Source organism: Tursiops truncatus, chromosome 2 (genome assembly GCF_011762595.2).
Source record: "Tursiops truncatus isolate mTurTru1 chromosome 2, mTurTru1.mat.Y, whole genome shotgun sequence".
Taxonomy (NCBI): Eukaryota; Metazoa; Chordata; class Mammalia; order Artiodactyla; family Delphinidae; genus Tursiops; species Tursiops truncatus.
In genome coordinates, this window is record NC_047035.1 from 43804021 (window position 1) to 43827318 (window position 23298).

At 35.1% G+C, this 23298-nt stretch overlaps 1 protein-coding gene across 2 annotated transcripts in view; it reads left to right on the top strand.

Annotated features, from left to right (window-relative positions):
• Positions 1-23298, top strand: part of EXOC5 (exocyst complex component 5) — a 51912-nt gene that overhangs the window by 5488 nt on the left and 23126 nt on the right. The window contains exons 2-12 of one of the 2 annotated variants that reach the window (XM_019923578.3): positions 4945-5039; positions 5665-5812; positions 6784-6978; positions 10588-10652; positions 12917-12945; positions 16317-16426; positions 16937-16981; positions 17081-17221; positions 18201-18283; positions 19607-19816; positions 21110-21257. In XM_019923578.3, coding sequence (XP_019779137.1) covers positions 4945-5039; positions 5665-5812; positions 6784-6978; positions 10588-10652; positions 12917-12945; positions 16317-16426; positions 16937-16981; positions 17081-17221; positions 18201-18283; positions 19607-19816; positions 21110-21257 — 1269 coding nt within the window. Of the gene's footprint in view, positions 1-4944; positions 5040-5664; positions 5813-6783; positions 6979-10587; positions 10653-12916; positions 12946-16316; positions 16427-16936; positions 16982-17080; positions 17222-18200; positions 18284-19606; positions 19817-21109; positions 21258-23298 lie in introns of those variants that run through there. The other variant, XM_019923585.3, reaches the window with a different exon arrangement.

Here is a 23298-nt window from a genome sequence, read left to right on the forward strand (position 1 = left end):
TTCATTTAAATCCACCATGAAACACATAGTCTCATGAAAATCAAATCAAATGTGGTTAAAAGGAGAGTGAAATGTGATAAAATTCATTTAGTTCCAGTGCCAGAATTGCATAAAGTTCATATTTGGTTTCTGGTAGAATCTTGGATTTATAACACCATAGAATGCCTATTTTTTTATTTCTGGAGTGGAGGGTGGTGGTCCTGCCTTTTTGGTTTTGGATCTATGAAGCAAGTTTTGATTTTCAAGATCCTGTGCAGGGGATTTGGCCATGGCCCCGATAACAAGTGGTTTGATTTATTGTGCATCTATGGTGTGTTCAACATTGTTCTATTGACCACAACTGGAAAGCAAGAGAAGTGTATGACAAATCCTGACTTTGCTTTCAATTTAATTGTGGAGAAGAGAAAAACTTACAAATGTTACTATAAAACAATAAATGACAAAATGGCAGTAGTATATTGTTTTGTGTTGGCATTTGAATTTTTAAGCCTCATAGGGGTTAAGAGTAAAGAAATCAGTGGAGATCATCTAGGGAAAGAACCCTTTCCCCATAAGTATCCTTGTAGGTTGAGTTACCTGGTCACAGGTAAGGAAGCAGAAGTAGCATGGGTTTGAAAAGAAGACTAGAGGAGGCTGCTGGTAGTGTACCTGTTCATTTTGGGGTGCAAAGAAATTTGGTTAGGTAGTGTAATATAAGAACTTCAAGGGCAGACTTAAGAGTGTAAACGTCATAGTTTAGGAATTGCATAGGGAAGTTTCTGACTAAAAGGGAATATAGTGTTTTAAAGATTAGTTTGGCAGTGGTCTGCACAATGAATTTAAGAAAAGCATCTTATATAGGAAGTACTTGAACCCACCTGTTAGTTGGTTTAATAGGACACAGAAATACTTCTCTCTGAATTCCTCTGAGCCTTATTTTTATTTTTATGCGGTACGCAGGCCTCTCACTGTTGTGGCCTCTCCCGTTGCGGAGCACAGGCTCCTGACGCGCAGGCTCAGCGGCTATGGCTCACGGACCCAGCCGCTCTGCGGCATGTGGGATCCTCCCGGACCGGGGCACGAACCCATGTCCCCTGCATCAGCAGGCGGACTGTCAACCACTGCGCCACCAGGGAAGCCCTGAGCCTTATTTTTTAATCCAAGCAAGCGAAAATATTATATGTTCTTTGAGTTTGTGGGTGGCTGTAACATATTTTATTGGATCTATTTTTGGGAAAGCTACTATAAGAAAATATAAACAGTTGGATTTTCTCAAGGAAACAATGTTAAATTAGGGATTTATGTTCCTGTCCAAGGGCTTCAGGTCTTACTTTTTAATAGAAATGACCACAAACTCCAAGTTTTTATTACAATTGGTAGTATTTGTAAAGAATAGGAAATCAGCTTAATAGATCAACACAGTAATCAATTATGTAAAGTTGAATTTAATATGATAGTATCTTTGTAGTACACACTTAGATTTTTGTTTTTGTTTTGGCTGTTTGCTTTTAATTACTACAGAAAAATAGAGATTAAGATATACCTTTGTCAGGTTCACGAAATTCTAAAAGATTTTTGGGGTAATAGTTTACAGGTATCTTTGAGAATCCTCTTAGGAGGACTTGGTCATTTGGAGGTCTTGGAGAATTTGTTAATTTGACTATCTTTTTCTCATTGTAAATGCCTTTGCAGCAATGCTAAGTATTGGAAAGTAAATTATTGGGATTTATTTGGTTTTATAAGCAGCAAAGGTTTTGTTTTGTTTTTTGCTTTTTTGGAACTTCCATTCCATTGGAATCAGTAGTTGATTTATCTTAAACCCTTGTTGATAATTTGATCGCTTCTGCAGATGAAACCTGAACTTTGCTTCCAGGATGCTGTTGTCTCCTAAGTTTTCCTCCTGCTTTACTGGTCCCCCTTACTTTGTCTTTTGTTGGATCCCTTTCCTCCTCCTATCTCCACATGTTGGCATGCCCTTCTTCTTCCTAGATGATCTCATCCTGTTCTGAGGTTTTAAGTAACTCTAAGATTATGTCTAATGCCAGTTTCTTCCCTGTAATACAAACTTATTTTTCTGACTCTGTCTTCTGCATATTCACTTGTATATCTAATTGGCATCTTCAACATATCATATGCAGAATAGAACTCTTACATCCCTACTCCCTTTTCCATCTCTTTCCCCAGTCTCACTAAATGGCACCATTTACCATTCATACAGTTGTTCAGGCTGCAGACGTCTATGAGTAATCATGATTCCTTTTTAAAATTTCTCCCACATCCAATTCATCAGCACTTTGTATGAGTACAGTCTTCAAAATGTCGTGAACCGGGCCACATCACAGTACCCCCTCTACTGCCACTTTCATCTGAGTCATTAGCATCTCTTGACTAGACTAGTACAGTGTTGCAGGTTTTCCTAGAGAAGCAGACTTTGAGACAGAGTTTAGTGTGCAGAATATTTATTAGAAAGTACGCTTGGGATAAACACATGTGAAGGGACAGGGTAAAGAAGCAAGATTGGGCCTTAGGAGAAGTAGCAGTACAATGCTGGCCCAGTGATAATGGTGATGATCCCTGTGGGAAGATCTGGAACTAAAATTACGTATCAGAGTTGTCCTGCTTTTTACCAAAGTGGTCAGGCCTTTATATCCCCATCTTATTTAGTCATTGGATATAGACCACATTGAGAAAAGTATGACATTGAGTGAAGTGGCTCTCTGCAGCTGAGTGGATCCCTGAAAATACTGCCAGGTTCTGTGCTGACAGCACTGCTAGCAGTTAGAGCAAGACTCTTCTTGAAGGGAGATCTGGATGACACGTGTCCACCGCAGACCACCCCTGTGCCACTAGACTCTATGTCTTCACATACATTTGGGGGGTACCTCCTCTAGACTCCAGTTGGGGTTCTTATCCTGGAGGAAAATTAGAAGGTGGTTAGTGAGATGAACTATGGCCCCTACTGTTGCATGTGGTCTCAGGTTGCAACTTGATATCACTTTCCATTTTTTACTCTCCATTCTAACTCCCTCTCACCTTCAGCTAGTATGTCTGCTGCTTTAGGTGGCTTAACTGGTTACCATACTCTTCTTAGGCCGGGGCTGCGCACATGTCCATGTACTTTCAGAATTGGTCAAGGGAGTATCACAAGATCCTTACAAGGAGATCTGTGTGTCAAACATATTGTTCCCTGCCCCCTCTGTATAGTAGCCACCCTGCCTCCCTCTGATGATGTCAGTTGCCCTGCCAAAGATGGTCACTCCTCTTCTTGTTTTTTATTCGCTGGATAAAAGCAGCCAAATGCCCAGGCAGCACTTGCAGTTATAGTTTATTGGGACTCTTAATTATGTTCCCATACAAAAGTATTCCCCCTTTGGAGATTAAGACCTCTAACCCTGTAGACCTTAGAATTGCAGGAATAGCAAGAACAAATTGGGAGTCATGATGAGCAGGGCCACTTCTGATTTTATTCCTTGTTCCCAGGCTCATGTGTTTTTTCTGTTGGGGACACAGCATCATATAAAGGTTTTCAATTCAGAATGTATACTGCATTTTGGCGGATAGTGCTCCATCTTTATAGAGTATTGTCTCTGAACTGGTAGTTCAGTTATACCTTCAGCAGGCTCTTTCAGTGCTCTATCAGACTGGCAGCTTCTGGGTGGTATGGTTTATGATATGACCAGTTGATTCCATGGTCACCTCCTTTGCTGTTAAATGGGTCCCATGGTCTGATATGTGAGATCCTATGCCAGGAGAACAAACACTTCCTCTGAGGATAGGCAAACTCAATTTGGAATGTTTCTATTCCTGTTAGAATGAATGACTCTTCCAGCATGGAAAAAGCCCAGTGTAGTCAACTTGCTACCACATGGCTGATTAGCCTACTTGAAGGATGGGGCTGTTTTAGGAGCTAAGAGTTGGTCTCTGTCACTCTTAAGCTAGATCTTTGGCTTTGACACTAGATGGATCAGCCTTGCTTGTGGCACACAGGCTTCAGTAGTTGTGGCTCGCGGGCTCTAGATGCGGGCTTCAGTAGTTGTGGCTCACGGGCTCTAGAGCACAGGCTCAGTAGTTGTGGCGCACGGGCTTAGTTGTTCTGTGGCATATGGGATCTTCCCCGACCAGGGCTCAAACCTGTGTGCCCTGCATTGGCAGCCGGACTCTTAACCACGGCGCCACCAGGGAAGTCCTATCCTGCTTTTTTAATATCAGATATTATACATGAGCATTTTTTTCTCATTTCATTAAATTTTTTTACAACATGATTTTAATAGGAAAATAATTGTTTTATCCTGTAAGTTTACTATAATTTTTCAATAATGATTTTGTTGAATATTTGTGTAATAATTTTTCAGAGTTATATATGATACAAAAATTTTGTGTTCATATCTGCTTTTTCCCTTAGAATTTTAAAAGTAGAATTACTGGGGTTAAAGGGTATGAGCATTTGTAGTACTTTGATGTTACCAAAATGTTACCTACTGTCCTCCAAAAATACTGTACCTTTTAACATTTCTAACAATAATGAGAGTGAATTTTAGCTTACCTGCTCTTTTATGCATATGATAATTAAGGAAAAAGAAAAACTTTGTCAGTTTGTGAGGCAAAAAGAAGAAAAAAAAAGTGATAACTTGACCTTATTTGATTACTAGTGAAGCTGTATATATTTCATGTTTCTTGGCCATTTGTATTTCTTCTATAAATTGTTTGTGTCCCTTGCTCATTTTTCCTTTGGTATGTTCCTGCTCATAATACTCTTTAATATTTTAATATACTAATTTTCATTAAGTAATTTGTTTATTGAAGATTTTTTAAATTGAAAAAGCCTGTACATTTTAATAATACAGATATATTTAATTAGTAATTTAATTTTAAGTTCTCACATGGTACAAACTGTTTCATTTTTGTAAGTAGTATTAAGTCATGGCCTGTGAAACTTTTTAAAGGAACATTTATTTTGTAAACTAGGAGCCTTTTGTGGCAGATGAGTATATTGAACGTCTTGTATGGAGAACCCCAGGAGGAGGCTCTAGAGGGGGACCTGAAGCTTTTGATCCTAAAAGGTGAAGTAAAAAATTTTTTTTCATAGACCCAATCTAGTACAAATTTGTATCTGGAATAGAGGTGACTGTTGGAATTCCTTTCAACATTCATGTAAAGGGAGTTAACAACTGGCCAATAAAAGGAAGAAGCATTAGAAGTTTGAGATTTATTTTTTTCCCTTTATGTTTCTTTTATTTTAGAGAAGGACTTTAAGTGATAGGAGGGAAGGGATTTTATTGCATTATGAGAATTTAATATTCTCTCCAATTAGTAATAAATTAGAAATGGCTGGCTATACCTCTAAAATAAAACATGTTGAATATGTTGTTTTAAGTATCGTAAATTGAGGGAACAAAAATTCACCATACCCTGGAATGCACAGTATTATTTTTATATAGTACGATTTACCTTTTTAACTATTTCTATAAAATTGGTTTCAATTCTGGGGGTTAATGGAGATTCCATATGAGGTTTTCATTTATGTCAGAGATAATCCCTAACAGGATGCTGAAGAGAAAATTAACATGTTCATCCTTACCTCAAGGAATGCTCACTAATACTTTATTTACAATTTTAAGTGAACTGGTCACTTCCTAGTGATCAGTTATAGATGGATTGATACATATTCTAATTTTCCTTTGTTAGATTATTAGAAGAATTTGTAAATCATATTCAAGAACTCCAGATAATGGATGAAAGGATTCAAAGGAAAGTAGAGAAACTAGAGCAACAGTGTCAGAAAGAAGCTAAGGAATTTGCCAGGAAGGTACAAGATCTCCAGAAAAGCAATCAGGTAAACAGTTAGTTAAATAATGAGTAGTTTATGCAGGCTTTAATATCTTTATTTCCTTTCAGTTTTCAGTTTTTTTAAAAAATCTAATGCAACAGAATTGTTGAGGTTTCTTTATACTGCTCCCATCTCATGGGATAAAATGTTAATGAATTGTTATCAGGCACTCTTGGTGCACTTGCTTGCCTACTGAGTGTTGGTTTGGGATCACAGTACTCCCTTAGGATGGGGTGGTATCCATTACAGTGTGGTCCTTGCTTTCTCTTTAACAGTGCAAACTTTTAAGAATGATAATTCAGTAGACCTGTATTTTTAGGGGATCATGATTAGCTTGGATATTTAGGTATTTATTTGCATTCTCATTTAATCATCAAGCAAAATAATAATACCAGACCAACTATTGCCTGGATGAAGTTTTTCCCTAGAGGAAACCTGGTCTGGGAAGCTTCACAAAAGTCATGAGGTATATACCCTAATGAGAATGCTGGTGTAACTGGGAAAAGCATGTGCAGAACTCTTCCTCAGACCATTTGGGAGTAAAACTAGATCTCTAGACTGACTCTGGGGTAAGTAGGCCAAGCTTCTTAGCCATTCTTAGGCCCTAAACTTAATCTGGAACCTCTGAACCTCTTTCACAGCCTGGACCTGATGTGGAACTTGATTGCCCTTTGTAAATGTAGTTAGAAGAGCATGTTTAGCATTGCTGCCTCCCAGGGGCTCTTTGTTCTTTAGTGTTAGGGGTTAGAAAGCTGATTTCTGCTCAGATTTCATATATTTAGATTCCTTCACTTAAGCATGTATAACTGTTAGAAAATAATAAAGTCAGTAATTTACATAATATAATGTGTTTTTAAGTAGTTAAGGTGATAGATTCCAAATACTTCTAATGCAGATTCCCCTTGGTAATAATGATAGTATTTGTAGTTAATCTGGGTTCTCTGATTGTATTTTATGCTTGTTCACATTTTTCCTAGGTTGCCTTCCAACATTTCCAGGAACTAGATGAGCACATCAGCTATGTAGCAACCAAGGTCTGTCACCTTGGAGACCAGTTGGAGGGGGTAAACACACCCAGACAACGGGCAGTAGAGGCTCAGAAATTGATGAAATACTTTAATGAGTTTCTAGATGGAGAATTGAAATCTGATGTTTTTACAAATTCTGAAAAGGTGAGCACTGTCAGAAGGATAAAAGCAAATTATAGCATTAATAACAATGCCCTAATTATGAACTGCAGTTATTACTTTCCAGAGTCAGACTTCAAATCACTGAGTAGGTGACTTATTAAAAGTCTTTATTCTGAAATGTACACTTATCTACAGATTACTGATCAACTATATATATTCAGATTTTTAGTTGGATTGCCTGGCATTTTTGTTTATGAAATTTGTATCGTTTAGAAATGTTGAGGTAACTATTTTAATAAATATTTCTTTCTCATAATTTACTTTTAATATTAACAGAATTTGATAGGCACATTCCATTGGGTGAGGGGGTGGGCTGACCTAAATCATTGACAAGCTGAAGTATCTTTCTGTGCAAGGAATTCAGAGCTTCTAGTTTTTGTTACTTGAATAAAGATCTTTTACAAAGAATTAAAGCATACTTTGGATCAAAGAGAATAGAAAAATCTGAATTAATTGTTCATGTTAATCTTTTTTATAGCACTAGTCACTTAATCCTGGTCTAAGGTTGCATGGTGTTGGCTGCTGTACAATCTTGGAAGAGGTTATTTAGCTCACTTTCTTCCCCTCGGGGGAAAAAATCAAAATGCATGAAAAAATAGACATTCTTATGGATGGTATATGCACATAGTGACATTGTCCACTAATACGTTGAATACAGTCTTCCAGAATTTTTCTGAGTGTACTCCATGGGATAGCTCAGATAGTGAAATTTTAAAAACTAAGTAGTACTGAAGTTCACTTTGAATTAAGCAACACATTTTTTTGTGAGTAGGAACTATATAGGGGTATAGAATTTATAAGTTTTAGAGATCTTTAAAAGGAATGGTTACATATGTAGAGGTAACTCCGCTAAAGAAAGGCAGTATTTTAAATAATGAGTTTCAGGAATTACATTTGTAATATAAAGTAGAACTGATAAGATTAACATCAAGAACATTATCATACTTAAACACTTGTAAAATACTGGCAATATCTAGCTTTTATATATTCACGTGATTTTTATGTATAATAGTGTATACACACACACACACACACACACGACTTGAACACTGAACTGTTTTTCAGGATACCTTATGGAATGCTTTTATTTTATGTTTCCTAAATATAAACATACATATTTCTAATGTATTATAAAAGTACATATTTATACATATAAAAATTTATATATATATAAAATGGTATATAATTCAAGTCTTATACCTTGGGTTACCTTGGATTATACCTGTTGGACTGTAGCGTATATTTATGTTTTGTTTAAAGAAAATGCCGATATTTTACCCAGTGTGAGTTGGTCTGTTTATTTGATGCAGCTCAAGGCAGCCATTTAGAATCTAGAGAAAATAAATATTTTAAAATTGAATGATTACACATATTTTTATCCTGATTTGTATTGCTTGTAATGTTTTGCATAATGAAATTATGTTTTTTACACTTTTCTTTAAACATTTTAATTATCAAGTAATTGTGTAGTTCATGGTATTACTATTGTCTCTTAATTTTTAAGATTTTGATTGAAAGAAGAAGAAGAAATCTTCATATTCTTGCTACTTCATTCACTTGGTCATTAGCTGTCTGTAATTTTTGAAGAGCAAGTAGAGCTAACAGTGCTTAAGCTACTTCCTCTTATTTTCTCTCCTTTGCTTCACTCTCTACCATATCCCATTTTCTTTCATCTTGTTCCTTTTTTCTTATACTCTAGTCCTCTTTTCCCAATTGTCTTGTTTTTCTCTCATATCTCCCATAAGTTTTGGGTTACTGTTGAATCATTATTTTTGGCCTGGTACTATCACAGTTAACTACACTTAGGAACATCATATATGGTATTAGATTGCTAATTATTAGATAAACTTCTAAGTATCTCAATTTCTGCACTGTGTGCCAGCCACCTTCCCAATGGAAAGAAAAGGAAAATCACCCATGTAGTTAGGGAGGTGTGTGATTTTGGAAGGAATTAGAATGCGAAAAGATAACAACCATCTTTTTCCTTTTTCTTCCTGCTCCAAAGTCATTTTTGCTTTTTTTAAATCTTTGCTTCTCAGAATCTTCTAATTTTCTTCTCTGGGGAAAAAAACCCATTTTATGACCATAGTATATATTCCCTCTTACCTCTGTCATTACAGAGTATGTTAGTTGTTTCTCTTCCTAGCATCACAACTTAATGTTCTTCATGTAGATAATGCCTGATGGCCCTGATTATCTTTAACCTGTTAGCATGGGTGGTCTCTCACCTTACCCTAACATCAGTAGCAGATATAAGCAAGTTATTAGATTGTGGTTTTGAAAGCTTCTGTACTTTTATAGTATATTTCAACTGATGGATGACCTTAAGAGCTACTTGTGCTTGAAACAATTTTTATAAAATAATTACCTATGGGAATTCCATAAAATCAAGTGTTATTTACTCTGCTGTACTTCTTACTATATTAAGTGAAGTTTGCAAACACTTCCATCTCTTGAAACAACAAGAACAAACTCCTGATAGGAACATAAAACATGTATGTAGGTCCTTTCTGAAGGGAGTATCGGTGAGGAGAAAAGGGTGGACATTGCTAGTACAACCAAATGGCATGGTGAAAAGAGATAATGCAGTGGCATCTGTGCCCATGTTCAGTAGAATAGAGTGAACATCTGGTAACTGAAAATGACAGTGACATGCTGACTAGGAGAGAAGAGATAACTGAAGCAGAAATGCTATCTGTATTCACTATTGTTGGGCAAAACAACAATATCGTTTGGTCCTGCTTTTGTTTTCCATAGTTGCTTGCCAGACTTCACATGAGTACTCGGTTAGAAAGATCTTTGTTAATGTTCTCAGCTCTTCCTTCACGTTTGTATGAGTCTCTCTCTTCTTTTTTTTTTTAGTGTAAAAGAAAGTGAATGATCATAAAATCATTTACTTAAAGGTGTGCCAAAATAAAACTCAATACTTATTTGAAATTTGTTTTTAAAAGTAAACATTATATAACTCCCCTATACATTTAGTGTGAATAAGCACAAATGTCTGCATTTTAAGAATTTTGGACCCCTTGCCTAAATCCTTCAGTTCCACAACTTGAATAAGTACAAACATTTCTTTACCATATTCCATTCTAGAAACTTCATATTAAATGTAATCTTTGCTTTTATAACAAGTTTTATAACTTGATATGTTCATTAAATGACAGGCATTTTGTTGTTATTTTCTTCACTTAAATGGGATTTATACAGCAGTATGATCTGAATTTTTATAAATCTTGTTTATCATTTCACAAACTCAAAAGATACTTAAACTTGCTTTCAGCAGTCAATGATTTGAATTTATTCGGAGTAAACTTGAACTGCAGGTTTCATTGGGAAGGGATTGTTGCATTATAAAATCACAAAATTTCAGTACAATAATGACAAATATTTATGTTTTATTGATTCATTATTGGTGATACCCCAGATGTATTCCTGTTGCTCATAAGATTTTATTTGTTGTGTTTTTTAAAGAAAATTGTTTGGGTGAGGGTCTGTGGGCATACATAGAAGAATATTACTGTTTTTAAATATAAAATTATTTTTTGATATGTATAAAGGTTTTGTAAAATTATTGCTTTTGTTTTTTAATAGATAAAGGAGGCAGCAGACATCATTCAGAAGTTGCACCTAATTGCCCAAGAGTTACCTTTTGATAGGCAAGTTTATTTCTCAAGAGCTAATTTGGGTATATGGTGTAGTGTATAGAATAAAATTGTACTTTTTCCTGTATGATTTTGCTCATTAATTCAACAAGAACTTATTGAGGACTGCCTTTGTACAGGTACAGTATGTAATAGCTGATTGAAAAAAATGTGGTATCTTAACAACTAAATTTAATGATATATCTTGAAATAATTTCAATCTTATGTTTTTCTTTTGAAAAAAATTGATGGAGAATTTTGAAATTAGAGTAAGATTTTGAATTTTCTTTTTTTTTTGGACTTTGATCAACAGACTAGAAGGGGACAGAGAAAGCTTAAACATGGGGCTCTTGAGCTCCTTTTTCTTCTGTCTACATGAGAATTCTTAAGCTTTTAGGGGTCTTGGACACCTTTGAAAAGCTGGTGAAAGCTATGAAATTTCCTTAAAAAAATCAGATACACAGGCCGTTGTATACAATTTCATGGAGTTTTAGACCCTTTAGCCTATCTGTAGGCTCCTTCCTAGGGACTTCAGGTTAAGAAGTCCTGTTTTAGATGCAAGGCCCTGGGGCCATTGCTAAGTTAGGTATTAATGGTTTCATCCTAAAAGAACTTCACTGAGAAGGAAATTCTTTCATGATTTCCTTTAGTTCATGGAATGTCAGACTCTATAATAAAATCTTGTTAGCGGTGGTTCTCCCATTTAAATATCTGGAAAAAATGTCTTCCCTTTTAACAGATAATATACGTATTTTATTCTTTTGGTAATACTTGAAAATCCTGAGGTACAGGTAGAATGTAAATGTATTGCTATACTTAAAGCTTGTCCATTATGTCCCAAACATAGAGTGAAAGTGAATTCCCTACCCCCAAATATATCTTATTTTACTCTGAACTTTGTATCATCATAAAGGATTAGCAGTAATCATCATCTATCATTTAGCTATTATTAATAATTTCATACTTGTCCAGCATTATGAGCAATGATTTTTAAATGCTCACAAAAAACCTCTCTTTAACTTTATTTCAGAGTTAAACCATTTTCTTAAATGGGTAAAATATGTGGCTCACAATAACTGCATCATAATTGTTGGCTTCATCTGTCTCCCACCCCTACAAACACAGAGGCATATACTCATCTTCTCCTGCTTCTCAATTACATGCTTCTCTTACAGTTTTGTTTTAGCCTATCAGGCCTTAGAATTGAATATATAGCCTAATCAAGTTTAATTATTTCACAAAGATCAGTATGGCCTATCATACTTTGTGATCCACTGTGACTTTGATATCAATTTTATATAGATCTTTAAATTATTAGCTTCTTCATCTGTCTTTGGCATCTCTTTTGCCAGCCACTGTCCTGTCTCTTCAAACTAATTGCATAAGATCTCTCAACATTAATTTTCCATGTTGTGCATTCCCCCTGGATACTTATGATTTGAAAAAAGTTCTAGTGTATGGTAGTGTATGATATTTTAGTTTTTGAATTTGCAGAGGTTGAATGCTAGGCACATTGCTGGGTCCTTTTTATGGCTTCTATTTTATTTTTCTAGTTTTAAAATAACTCATTTGTATATGCTTATTTTATAGTTGTTTTTCTTTAAGTAACAATAGTGGAACGTCATATGAGGAAATCCCAGCTGAGGGGAAAATAGACAAATATCAAGTGAATTTAAAATGCCAGTGAATATGAGTAGGGACAGTAACCCAGTTGTTGGGGCTTTCTGGGTTGTTAATGCCTCATACAGAATTCCTCCCTTTAAAAGGGAATTGGTGGGACTTCCCTGGTAGTCCAGTGGTTAAGACTTCGCCTTCTAATGCAGGGGGTGCAGGTTTGATCCCTGGTTGGAGCTAAAGATCCCACATGGCTCTGGGCCAAAAAACCAAAACATAAAAGCAATATTATAGCAAGTTCAATAAAGACTTTAAAAAAAAATGGTCCACATCAAAAAATAAATTAAAAAATTTAAAAAACGGGGTGGGGGAATTGGTTGTTCAATGTGAATTTCCTCAGTGAGAACCAGAGACCCCATCTGGATTGCCCAAATTCAGTTTTGTTACATGGCATGCTTCCTACTATCAGTACTCTCTCACCTCTGGCTTTGTCTTTCCCTCCCCTCCCTCCCTCCCCCTGCTTCCTTCCTTTTTTTTCTGACAATATTTAGTATAGAGGGTTCCTATGTACCCCCCAAACCAGTTTCCCCTTTTATTAACATCTTAAATTACTATGGTACATTTGTCACAAATAATGAACCTCATCATTGGTTTTTATCTTTCAGATTTTCAGAAGTTAAATCCAAAATTGCAAGTAAGTGGGGTTCTATTTATTTAACTGTTTTGGATAGGTAATCAAACTACTTGTATAAAAAAATAGAAAATAGTAAAAGAAGAGAGTGGGAACAATGTCATCCTCCCACCCCATCCCTGAGTTTGATTCCTCTTCCTTGAAACAATTGTTATCAATTTCTTGAGTATTCTTCCAGAATATTCTATGGATATACAAGCATAAGACATAGATCATGTATATAATGTGTAGAATTTAGTTCTGCTGTCCGCATTTATTTTAAAATAATTGGTGGCATGCTATACAAATAGCTTCCATACCTTGTGTTCTTGGCATACTATACAAATAGCTTCCATACCTTGTGTTTTTAATTTAACAATGTATCTTGGGGATTGTTTTTGTATTCATACATACAGACCTAATGTAGGTTCTCTTTTTTTAAAGCTAGCTCGTAATGACCATTTCGGTACCTATTTAACTTCTTACATGATAGCTTGATTCTTGATCTTTGGATTGTATTTTAAGCAGATCATTCTGAATTTCTTTAAAAGCTGCTATATTTACAGGCTCCCATGGTAGTCTAAGTCACTGTTTTGGGAAGTCATTGAAGTTCAGAGACCACCTGTTTTCCCAAAAGTGTACCGTAATAGCCTCAAGAATGTAGTGAATCAAATACCACATGTTGTCTTAAGGTGTACCTTGGTATTGAATCTGCCATTGTTTGTAATAAAGGCATCTGAACTCTCGTAAAGTGTTTTATAATTCTGCTCACCCTTTCCATAAATTCAGGTTTAAGATTTTCCTGTCTCTTGCTATCACAAATGACATCCAGAAGGCTTTTCCCAGGCAGCTGCTTTTTTTTTTTTTTAACATCTTTATTGGAGTATAATTGCTTTACAATGGTGTGTTAAGTTTCTGCTTTATAACAAAGTGAATCAGCTATACATATACACATATCCCCATATCTCTTGCCTATTGCGTCTCCTTCCCACCCTCCCTATCCCACCCCTCTAGGTGGTCACAGAGGACTGAACTTATCTCCCTGTGCTATGCAGCTGCTTCCCACTAGCTGTTTTACATTTGGTACTGTATATATGTCAGTGTTACTCTCTCACTTCATCCCAGCTTAACCTTGCCCCTCCCCATGTCCTCAAGTCCATTCTCTATGCCTGTGTCTTTATTCCTGTCCTGCCCCTAGGTTCATCAGAACCATTTTTTTTTTTTTTTAGATTCCACAGATACGTGTTACTATACAGTATTTGTTTTTCTCTTTCAGACTTAATTCACTCTGTATGACTGACTCTAGGTCCATCCACCTCACTACAAATAACTCAATTTTGTTTCTTTTTATGGCTGAGTAATATTCCATTGTATATATGTGCCACATCTTTATCCACTCATCTCTTGATGGACACTTAGGTTGCTTCCATGTCCTGGCTATTGTAAACAGAGCTGCAATGAACACTGTGGTACATGACTCTTTGAATTATGGTTTTCTCAGTGTATATGCCCAGTAGTAGGATTGCTGGGTAGTATGGTAGTTCTATTTTTAGTTTTTTAAGGAACCTCCATATTGTTCTCCATAGTGGCTGTACCAATTCACATTCCCACCAGCAGTGCAAGAGGGTTCCCTTTTTTCCACACCCTCTCCAGCATTTATTGTTTGTAGATTTTTTGATGATGGCCATTCTGACTGGTGTGAGGTGATACCTCATTGTAGTTTTGATTTGCATTTCTCTAATGATTAGTGATGTTGAGCATCCTTTCATGTGTTTGTTGGCAATCTGTATATCCTCTTTGGAGAAATGTCTATTTAGGTCTTCTACCCATTTTTGGATTGGGTTGTTTGTTTTTTTGATATTGAGCTGCTTGTAAATTTTGGAGATGAATCCTTTGTCAGTTGCTTCATTTGCAAATATTTTCTCCCATTCTGAGGGTTGTCTTTTTGTCTTGTTTATGGTTTCCTTTGTTGTGCAAAAGCTTTTAAGTTTCATTAGGTCCCATTTGTTTATTTTTGTTTTTATTTCCATTTCTCTAGGAGGTGGGTCAAAAAGGATCTTGCTGTGATTTATGTCATAGAGTGTTCTGCCTATGTTTTCCTCTAAGAGTTTTATAGTGTCTGGCCTTACATTTAGGTGTTTAGTCCAGTTTGAGTTTATTTTTGTGTATGGTGTTAGGGAGTGTTCTAATTTCATTCTTTTACATGTAGCTGTCCAGTTTTCCCAGCACCACTTATTGAAGAGGCTGTCTTTTCTCCACTGTATATTCTTGTCTTCTTTATCAAAAATAAGGTGACCATATGTGCGTGGGTTTATCTCTGGGCTGTCTATCCTGTTCCATTGATCTATATTTCTGTTTTTGTGCCAGTACCATACCGCCTTGATTACTGTAGCTTTGTAGCATAGTCTGAAGCCTGGGAGCCTGATTCCTCCAGCTCTGTTTTTCTTTCTCAAGATTGCTTTTGCTATTCGGGGTCTTTTGTGTTTCCATACAAATTGTGAAATTTTTTGTTCTAGTTCTGTGAAAAATGCCATTGGTAGTTTGATAGGGATTGCATTGAATCTGTAGATTGCTTTGGGTAGTAGAGTCATTTTCACATTGTTGATTCTTCCAATCCAAGAACATGGTATATCTCTCCAGTTGTTTGTATCATCTTTAATTTCTTTCATCAGTGTCTTATAGTTCTCTGCATACAGGTCTTTTGTCTCCCTAGGTAGGTTTATTCCTAGGTATTTTATTCTTTTTGTTGCATTGGTAAATGGATATGTTTCCTTAATTTCTCTGTTAGATTTTTCATCATTAGTGTATAGGAATGCGAGAGATTTCTGTGCATTAATTTTGTATCCTGCTACTTTACCAAATTCATTGATTAGCTCTAGTAGTTTTCTGGTAACATCTTTAGGATTCTCTATGTATAGTATCATGTCATCTGCAAACAGTGACAGCTTTACTTCTTCTTTTCTGATTTGGAATCCTTTTATTTCTTTTTCTTCTCTGATTGCTCTGGCTAAAACTTCCAAAACTATGTTGAATAATAGTGGTGGGTGTGGACAACCTTGTCTTGTTCCTGATCTTAGAGGAAATGGTTTCAGTTTTTCACCATTGAGAACGATATTGCCAGCCAGCTGCTTTTTTACATAGCAGTGATAAATGGCAGTCACACTGTAGGAGCTCACCTGTTTTACCAGTTGGGAAGATTTTTTGGTTTAAAATACATATTTATATACCACAGTATATTGTCGGGTTTTGATCCACTACCTATAATCTCATATAGTTTTTGCAATTCTTTTAAAAGAAAGCTAGATTCCTAGTCATTATCTTTGTAAAGAAACCATATACTCATAAATAACTTGGATACTTTGTCTCATTGTAGCTGAATGACTTTCTATTTTTAGGTAAATACCATGACTTAGAATGCCAACTGATACAGGAGTTTACTGGTGCTCAAAGAAGAGGTGAAATCTCCAGAATGAGAGAAGTAGCAGCTGTTTTACTCCATTTTAAGGTAAATAGTAAAAGTTTAAAATGCAGATTAGTCTTAAAGAGTACAGAGGTTATATGAATTCTATATATTATAGTCTCTGTTTTTCCCCAGTTGTATGAGTCACTGATAATTTTCATTATTTGGAATAATTTGAATGTACATTTGTATCTTTCTCCAGAAATGATATTAAATTTTAGGTAATATTATTTAAATAAGGATCTTATATTCAATAAGATTAATATTTTTTCACTGAATTTTTATGTAGTTTGACATAGAAAATCATATTGTCTGCCTTCTGGGTATTTAATGTATTTTTTTTTTTTCAGTCAAACATTTGATGAAATAATTCAAAAGCAAGAAGGATTGACCTTAAGTTTGGAATATAGGAACCAGAGAGTAGCTATTACCGTTGGCCATTTATTGAGGCATAGACATAGCTTTATTACATATAATACCTCTTTTATTGACATTGTTGTTATTATTGTTATAATTGAACCAAAAGAGTGATATGTATTTCTTTCTTTTTCCTAGGGTTATTCCCATTGTGTTGATGTTTATATAAAGCAGTGCCAGGAGGTAACAGTATACTTTATTGTATTTTATTTTATGCTAATTTGTATTTTTAAAAAGCATTTTAAAATTATATATTCAATGTAAATTTCCTCTGCTGTTTAGGGTGCTTACTTGAGAAATGATATATTTGAAGACGCAGCAATACTCTGTCAACGGGTGAACAAACAAGTTGGAGATATCTTTAGTAATCCAGAAACAGTACTGGCTAAACTTATTCAAAATGTATTTGAAATCAAACTACAGGTAATTTTAAACAATGACTAAGTACTTAAGGCAATATGTGATTTTTTTCCTCTATGTTTTAAAAGTTTTTAAAATTTAGTTTGTATAATATCCTTAGGCATAGTAATCCACTTATTAAGTGTAGGAGAAAGGAATGACAGTGTCATGCTTTAAAAAAAAAAATGTTTACTAAGAAAAAAGGTGGTAATCACTCAGTGTCAGCAGAGGATGTGTTTGAAATTACATATGTATCAGGTTGTGTGGTAGGTTAGCCAAAGTTTTAATTTTTATTGGTTTCTTACCTTAACCAATAAATGGCATTTTGAAATTGAACAGGAATTACAAGCTCAATCTGTAGAATTTTTTATAATATGGTACTAAGATTAAAAGAAAACAGGAATTTCATTTACAACCTTGACTTCCATAGCTCTGTACTTTAAGGCAACATTTCCTAAACTATGTTTACCAATGGATTGAGCAACATTAAATAAGGGTTGTCTTTACAACACAATTCAGGACTTTTAATAGCCTTTAAAGATACTAATATGTATTGTGATTCTCTAGAAGTGGAGATGTAATGTACAGCATTTCCCAATTTTACAGTAGTGTCTCAAAGGACACTAGTGTTACTTAGACTACAGTTTGGGAAAAGCTGCTTTAAGGAATTGACCATATTGATATAGCTTCAGGTTTTGTTTTTTGGGATTTTTTTTTTTTTCCCCAATGTACCCATGAGGCAGGATAGGCAGATTTCAAAAGACAAGGTATTTGAGATTCTTAATGCTTATTCCCAACACTGATAAGATGTATGAGTAAATATGAGAAGCAGTAAAAATTAAAAACCTATTTTTTTTATATTGGTCTCTTTTCTATGCACTGCCTTTTCCACTGGATTTTAAGTTAGAACAGTTGAAGAATGTGGAGTAATTCTAGAGAAAAAAATATTGACTATATAATTTAATATTTACTTAATTGACAGAATGTTGACTTTTTGTTTTAGAGCTTTGTGAAAGACCAGTTAGAAGAATGTAGGAAGTCGGATGCAGAGCAGTATCTCAAAAGTCTCTACGATTTATATACAAGGTATATTTTTAATTATTAGAAAATAGTAATATCTCACATTTTCTTTTTTTCAAATAGAAAATGGGGAAGTATTCAGGTATTTTTGAGTAACAGTTTGTCAGATAGCAATATACCTTTTAGCATTAAATACTCGGCTGTATAGACTAGTATTGTACAAGAGCAGCATTCTTAGCATGTTAACTTAAGGAATTGGATATTATGCTTTATATTAATGTACTTTAATGAAATATAAAAACCTTGTTTAAGACTTGAGAATTTTGTTTCTGATTTTAATTGTAAGCTAGTTCATTATTCTTTAATTCTTTTCTTTAAGAACTAGTATTATTACATTTATCTGCAGTTAAAACTTTAAAAGTTGAGAAAGGGAGTGACAAACTCTCTTCTAAATTTTTTTATTTTATTTTTATTTCTTTTTGGCTGTGTTGGGTCTTTGTTGCTGCGTGCAGGCTTTCTCTAGTTGCGGCGAACGGCGGCTGTTCTTTGTTGTGGTGCCCGGGCTTCTTATTGCAGTGGCTTCTCTTGTTGTGGAGCACGGGCTCTAGAGCGCAGGCTCAGTAGTTGTGGTGCATGGGTTTATTTGCTTTGCGGCATGTGGGATCTTTCCGGACCAGGGCTCAAACGCGTGTCCCCTGCATTGGCAGGCGGATTCTTAACCACTGCGCCACCAGGGAAGCCCCCAGAGTGACAAACTCTTATATGACAATTTCAGACTTAAGTCTGATGTGAAAATTTGTCTTGTGCTTTTGTAAATGGCAGTGTTATACTTTGTAGAAGCTTCATGTGGAGTTTTTTTTCCAACTCTATTGCTTTTCTTTATTGTCATCACTTTGAGAAGAGGGTTTTCAAAAGTAACTATAATCAGGAAGTCCATCTCAGCAACAGCACTATTGTGAGCCTATCTTCAACAGTGAGAAACAGAAAATTAGAGGAAAGTCCAGGGACAAAGACTAAAGAGAATGAACAGCGCATAGACTTCTCAATATTTTGACTTGGGTACCATGTCATGAATGTGGCATACTTGAAGCCATTCTGCCACTGTTGCCATTTCTAGTCTGGTTGGTTGCCTTAGTTTCCTCTCCTGAGTCATCTCTAGGAGTTTATGGTAGTTTTCAAAACCATGATGTTGTTTGTAATATTCATTCTACTTAATATATATAACCCTGTACAGTCGCCGTCTGCATCCTGAGTAACTTCCCAGGGTTTAAGAAATGATGGTGTAACATAAGTTATTAAAAAGTCATGTTATAAAAATATGTATTTCTTAAATATTGTTACTATACCTACAATATACATTAATCTTTTTTCTCCCTTTTGCATGAAAAGAACCACAAATCTTTCCAGCAAGTTGATGGAGTTTAACTTAGGTACTGATAAACAGACTTTCTTGTCTAAGCTTATCAAGTCCATTTTCATTTCCTATTTGGAGAACTATATTGAAGTGGAGACTGGATATTTGAAAAGCAGAAGTGCTATGATCCTACAGCGCTATTATGATTCAAAAAACCATCAAAAGAGATCGATTGGCACAGGAGGGTAAGTGTTTTTGTTAAATGTTATAGTTAAAACTAAAGATATTAAAAGCTATTATATTTGGACAAACTTGTGAAATATTGATAGTCATTAGAATTTTCTGTGAAGAATTTTTTTAATTCAGTTTGTTTACACCATTCATCAAATCCTGTCCTTCAAGCCACATGTTGAAATGTTCCTACATAACATTATTAAAATGTAAAGCAGAATACTAGTACCGTAAAGAGTTCCTCCCTCGCGCCCTTCCTGCCTGCCTTCCTTCCTTCCTTTTTTTAGACTGAGTAAATTATTCCAGGTTATTGACTAGGAAGCACATTGTTTTATTGCTGCTATTGCAGGTGTGGTTAAAAAAAAAATGCAGATCACAATTTTGTACCCTGAGCTTTTTCATGACTTGGGCATAAAATTATTTAAGTAATACATTAAAACGTGAATGTACTTACCTACTAGAATAAAATTAAATGATTTGCTGTAAGAATTGGTGGCAACTCAGTTATCTAGATCTCAACTATCTGGAATTGAGTTGATTTTTGGATGAATCAGAATGACTTCTGTGGAGCCATATAATCAGAGTTGACAGTTCACATAATGCACACCCAAATCATTTTCTTGTTTCCCAGTCTGTCATATATTAAATAATGATCATGGAGAGATTATAATTAGGAATAAGAAGTGACATCTCAAAGGCAGTAGCAAGTAAAAGAGAAAACCTAAAAAACAATCATGAGAATTTTTTGAAAAATTAGTTCACAGTCTGGAGCTATATATTCTAGGACCAAAAAATAAAGTAATTTTCTAAAGATACTATCATGTAATAAAAGTTCTTAATGACCCTCAGTCATTGAGAAAAGCTAAATTATGTTTAATAATAATGAAATGTACAATATGTTTAAAGGGTTAATATGTTTAAAAATCTTTAAAATTTTAAAGTTTGTTTTAAGCAGGACCATTTAGTTATCTGGAATATTAACTTATTCGGAAAAGCCCACTTCCCAAGGAAACCAGACAAGGAGTTTTGGGCTACTGAGTCAGAATTGTAGAGTTGAAAGAGACTTTAGAGATAATAACTCCAAATCTACTCATTTTTCAGACGAACATCTTCTGTTTAGAGATTAATGCTTGCTTCACTTTACAGAACTACTTACTGAAATTAGAAGTTTTAGGTTTCCTGGCTGTTGGTCTATTTTTCTTTCTTCTTTCTTTTTCTTAGTTCATGTATACTAAGTTTGAGAGTATTTGAAATTGAAATCTATGTATAGTAGTGTTCTTTTTTCATTTGTTGGTATTATGCACTAGTATTCAAGATTTGAAAGAGAGAATTAGACAGCGTACCAACTTACCACTGGGACCAAGTATCGATACTCATGGAGAGACTTTCCTATCCCAAGAAGTGGTGGTTAATCTTTTACAAGAAACCAAGCAAGCCTTTGAAAGATGTCATAGGGTAAGAGTAATTGTAAATTTATTTTATTTGTATATAGTTGTGTATTTTAATTTTTCTCTGGTTAGGAACAATTGTTTATTGTAATAAAAAAATAGGATTTTTGCTTGGGGAACAAAATTATTTTTAAGTTATTTAGAAGTATATTTTAACATAATTTTAAAGTTGAGCGTGTGAGATTTTCTTTAGTGAGATATTAAATCAAGATATGAAAGGGAAAGTTAGACCTATCTTATAAAGAAATAGAGCATTAGGGAGAGAAGGACGTTTAAGAACACAGATATCAAAGGAAAGGAAAAGTTGACTCCATTAAAATTTAGAATTTCTGGGCTTCCCTGGTGGCGCAGTGGTTGAGAGTCCACCTGCTGATGCAGGGGACACGGGTTCGTGTCCCAGTCCGGGAAGATCCCACATGCCGCGGAGCAGCTGGGCCTGTGAGCCATGGCCGCTGAGCCTGTGCGTCCGGAGCCTGTGCTCCGCAACGGGAGAGGCCACAACAGCGAGAGGCCCACTTACCGCAAAAAAAAAAAAAATTAGAATTTTTTCCACAAACATACTTTAACAAAGTAACAAATAAGTCACAGCCTCTGAGAAGGTATTTGCAACCAATATGACTAGCAGAAGATTTTTTTTTTTTTAAATGTTGAGCCTTCTTTTAATTTTTATTTTTGGCTGTGTTGGGTCTTCGTTTCTGTGCGAGGGCTTACTCTAGTTGTGGCAAGCGGGGGCCACTCTTCATCGCTGTGCACAGGCCTCTCACTGTCGTGGCCTCTCTTGTTGCAGAGCACAGGCTCCAGACGTGCAGGCTAAGTAGTTGTGGCTCACGGGCCTAGTTGCTCCGCGGCATGTGGGATTCTCCCAGACCAGGTTAGGAACCCGTGTACCCTGCATTAGCAGGCAGATTCTCAACCACTGCACCACCAGGGAAGCCCACTAGCAGAAGATTTATAAAACAAATATTAGTGGTTAATAATTGTATACCACGTACTATGTTCCAGGCACTATTCCAAGCAGTTTAGGTATGTTATTAACTCATTTAATCATTGTAACATTTCTGTGAGGTTATTATTCCTGTTTTACAGAGGAAGAAACTGAGGTACTTACTTCTTAAGTATGAAGTTGAGAGTTGAGACAGTCTTAATTTTTTATTTGTACTGATGTATATTGTCTATATACTTATATTGATAGGTAGTAAATCAATATAAATTATACATGTAAATATAAATCAATAGAAAACAAGTCAAAGGCTACACATAAATACAGAAAATATAAATTATCAATAAGATATTCAGTCTCACTAGTGGGGAAATGAAACTTAAAACAGGGAAAATACTGTCATTCTCAATAGGTTGGCAAAAATTAAGAAGTCTGTTGATACTAAGTATTGGTAAGGGTGTGGAGCAATAGAAGTTCTCATACACTGCCAATGGAAGTAAAAATTGGTATACTTTGGAGAGTAATTTGTTAATTCCTTAGACAAATTTGTAGGTGCACATGACATGTCTGACATCATAAGCTATGTTGTTTGTTGTGGTGAAAAATTAGAAACAAAGTGTGCTGTAAAGAGGATTGATAAACTAACATTGTTCATATACTAGAAAACTATATACCAATTTAAATGACTAAACTAGAGTTACATGTATCATCAGCATGAATAAATCTCAAAAATGCAATGTTTAGTGAAAAGAGCAAAATGGGGAAAAGATATATTCAGTATACCACAACATAAAATTTTAAAAAGTAAAACAATACATTATTCAGGAGCATACATAAGCATGGGTGTGATAAACAACTTCAGAGTAGTGGTTGCCTTGAGAGGAATACCCAAGGGACGTTATCTATATGTATAATGTTGGACAACTTCTGCCCCCCAAAAGGAAGAAAATCTGAAGTACATTTGGAGAAATGTTAAGATATGACATATCTGGGTAGGCGATGGGTATATTTGGTACAGTAATATCTGTACTTTTCTGAATACTGGAAATATATTAAAATGCTTCTAAAGCATCGGATCATCAAACATGAAGCCTTTAACATATTTATT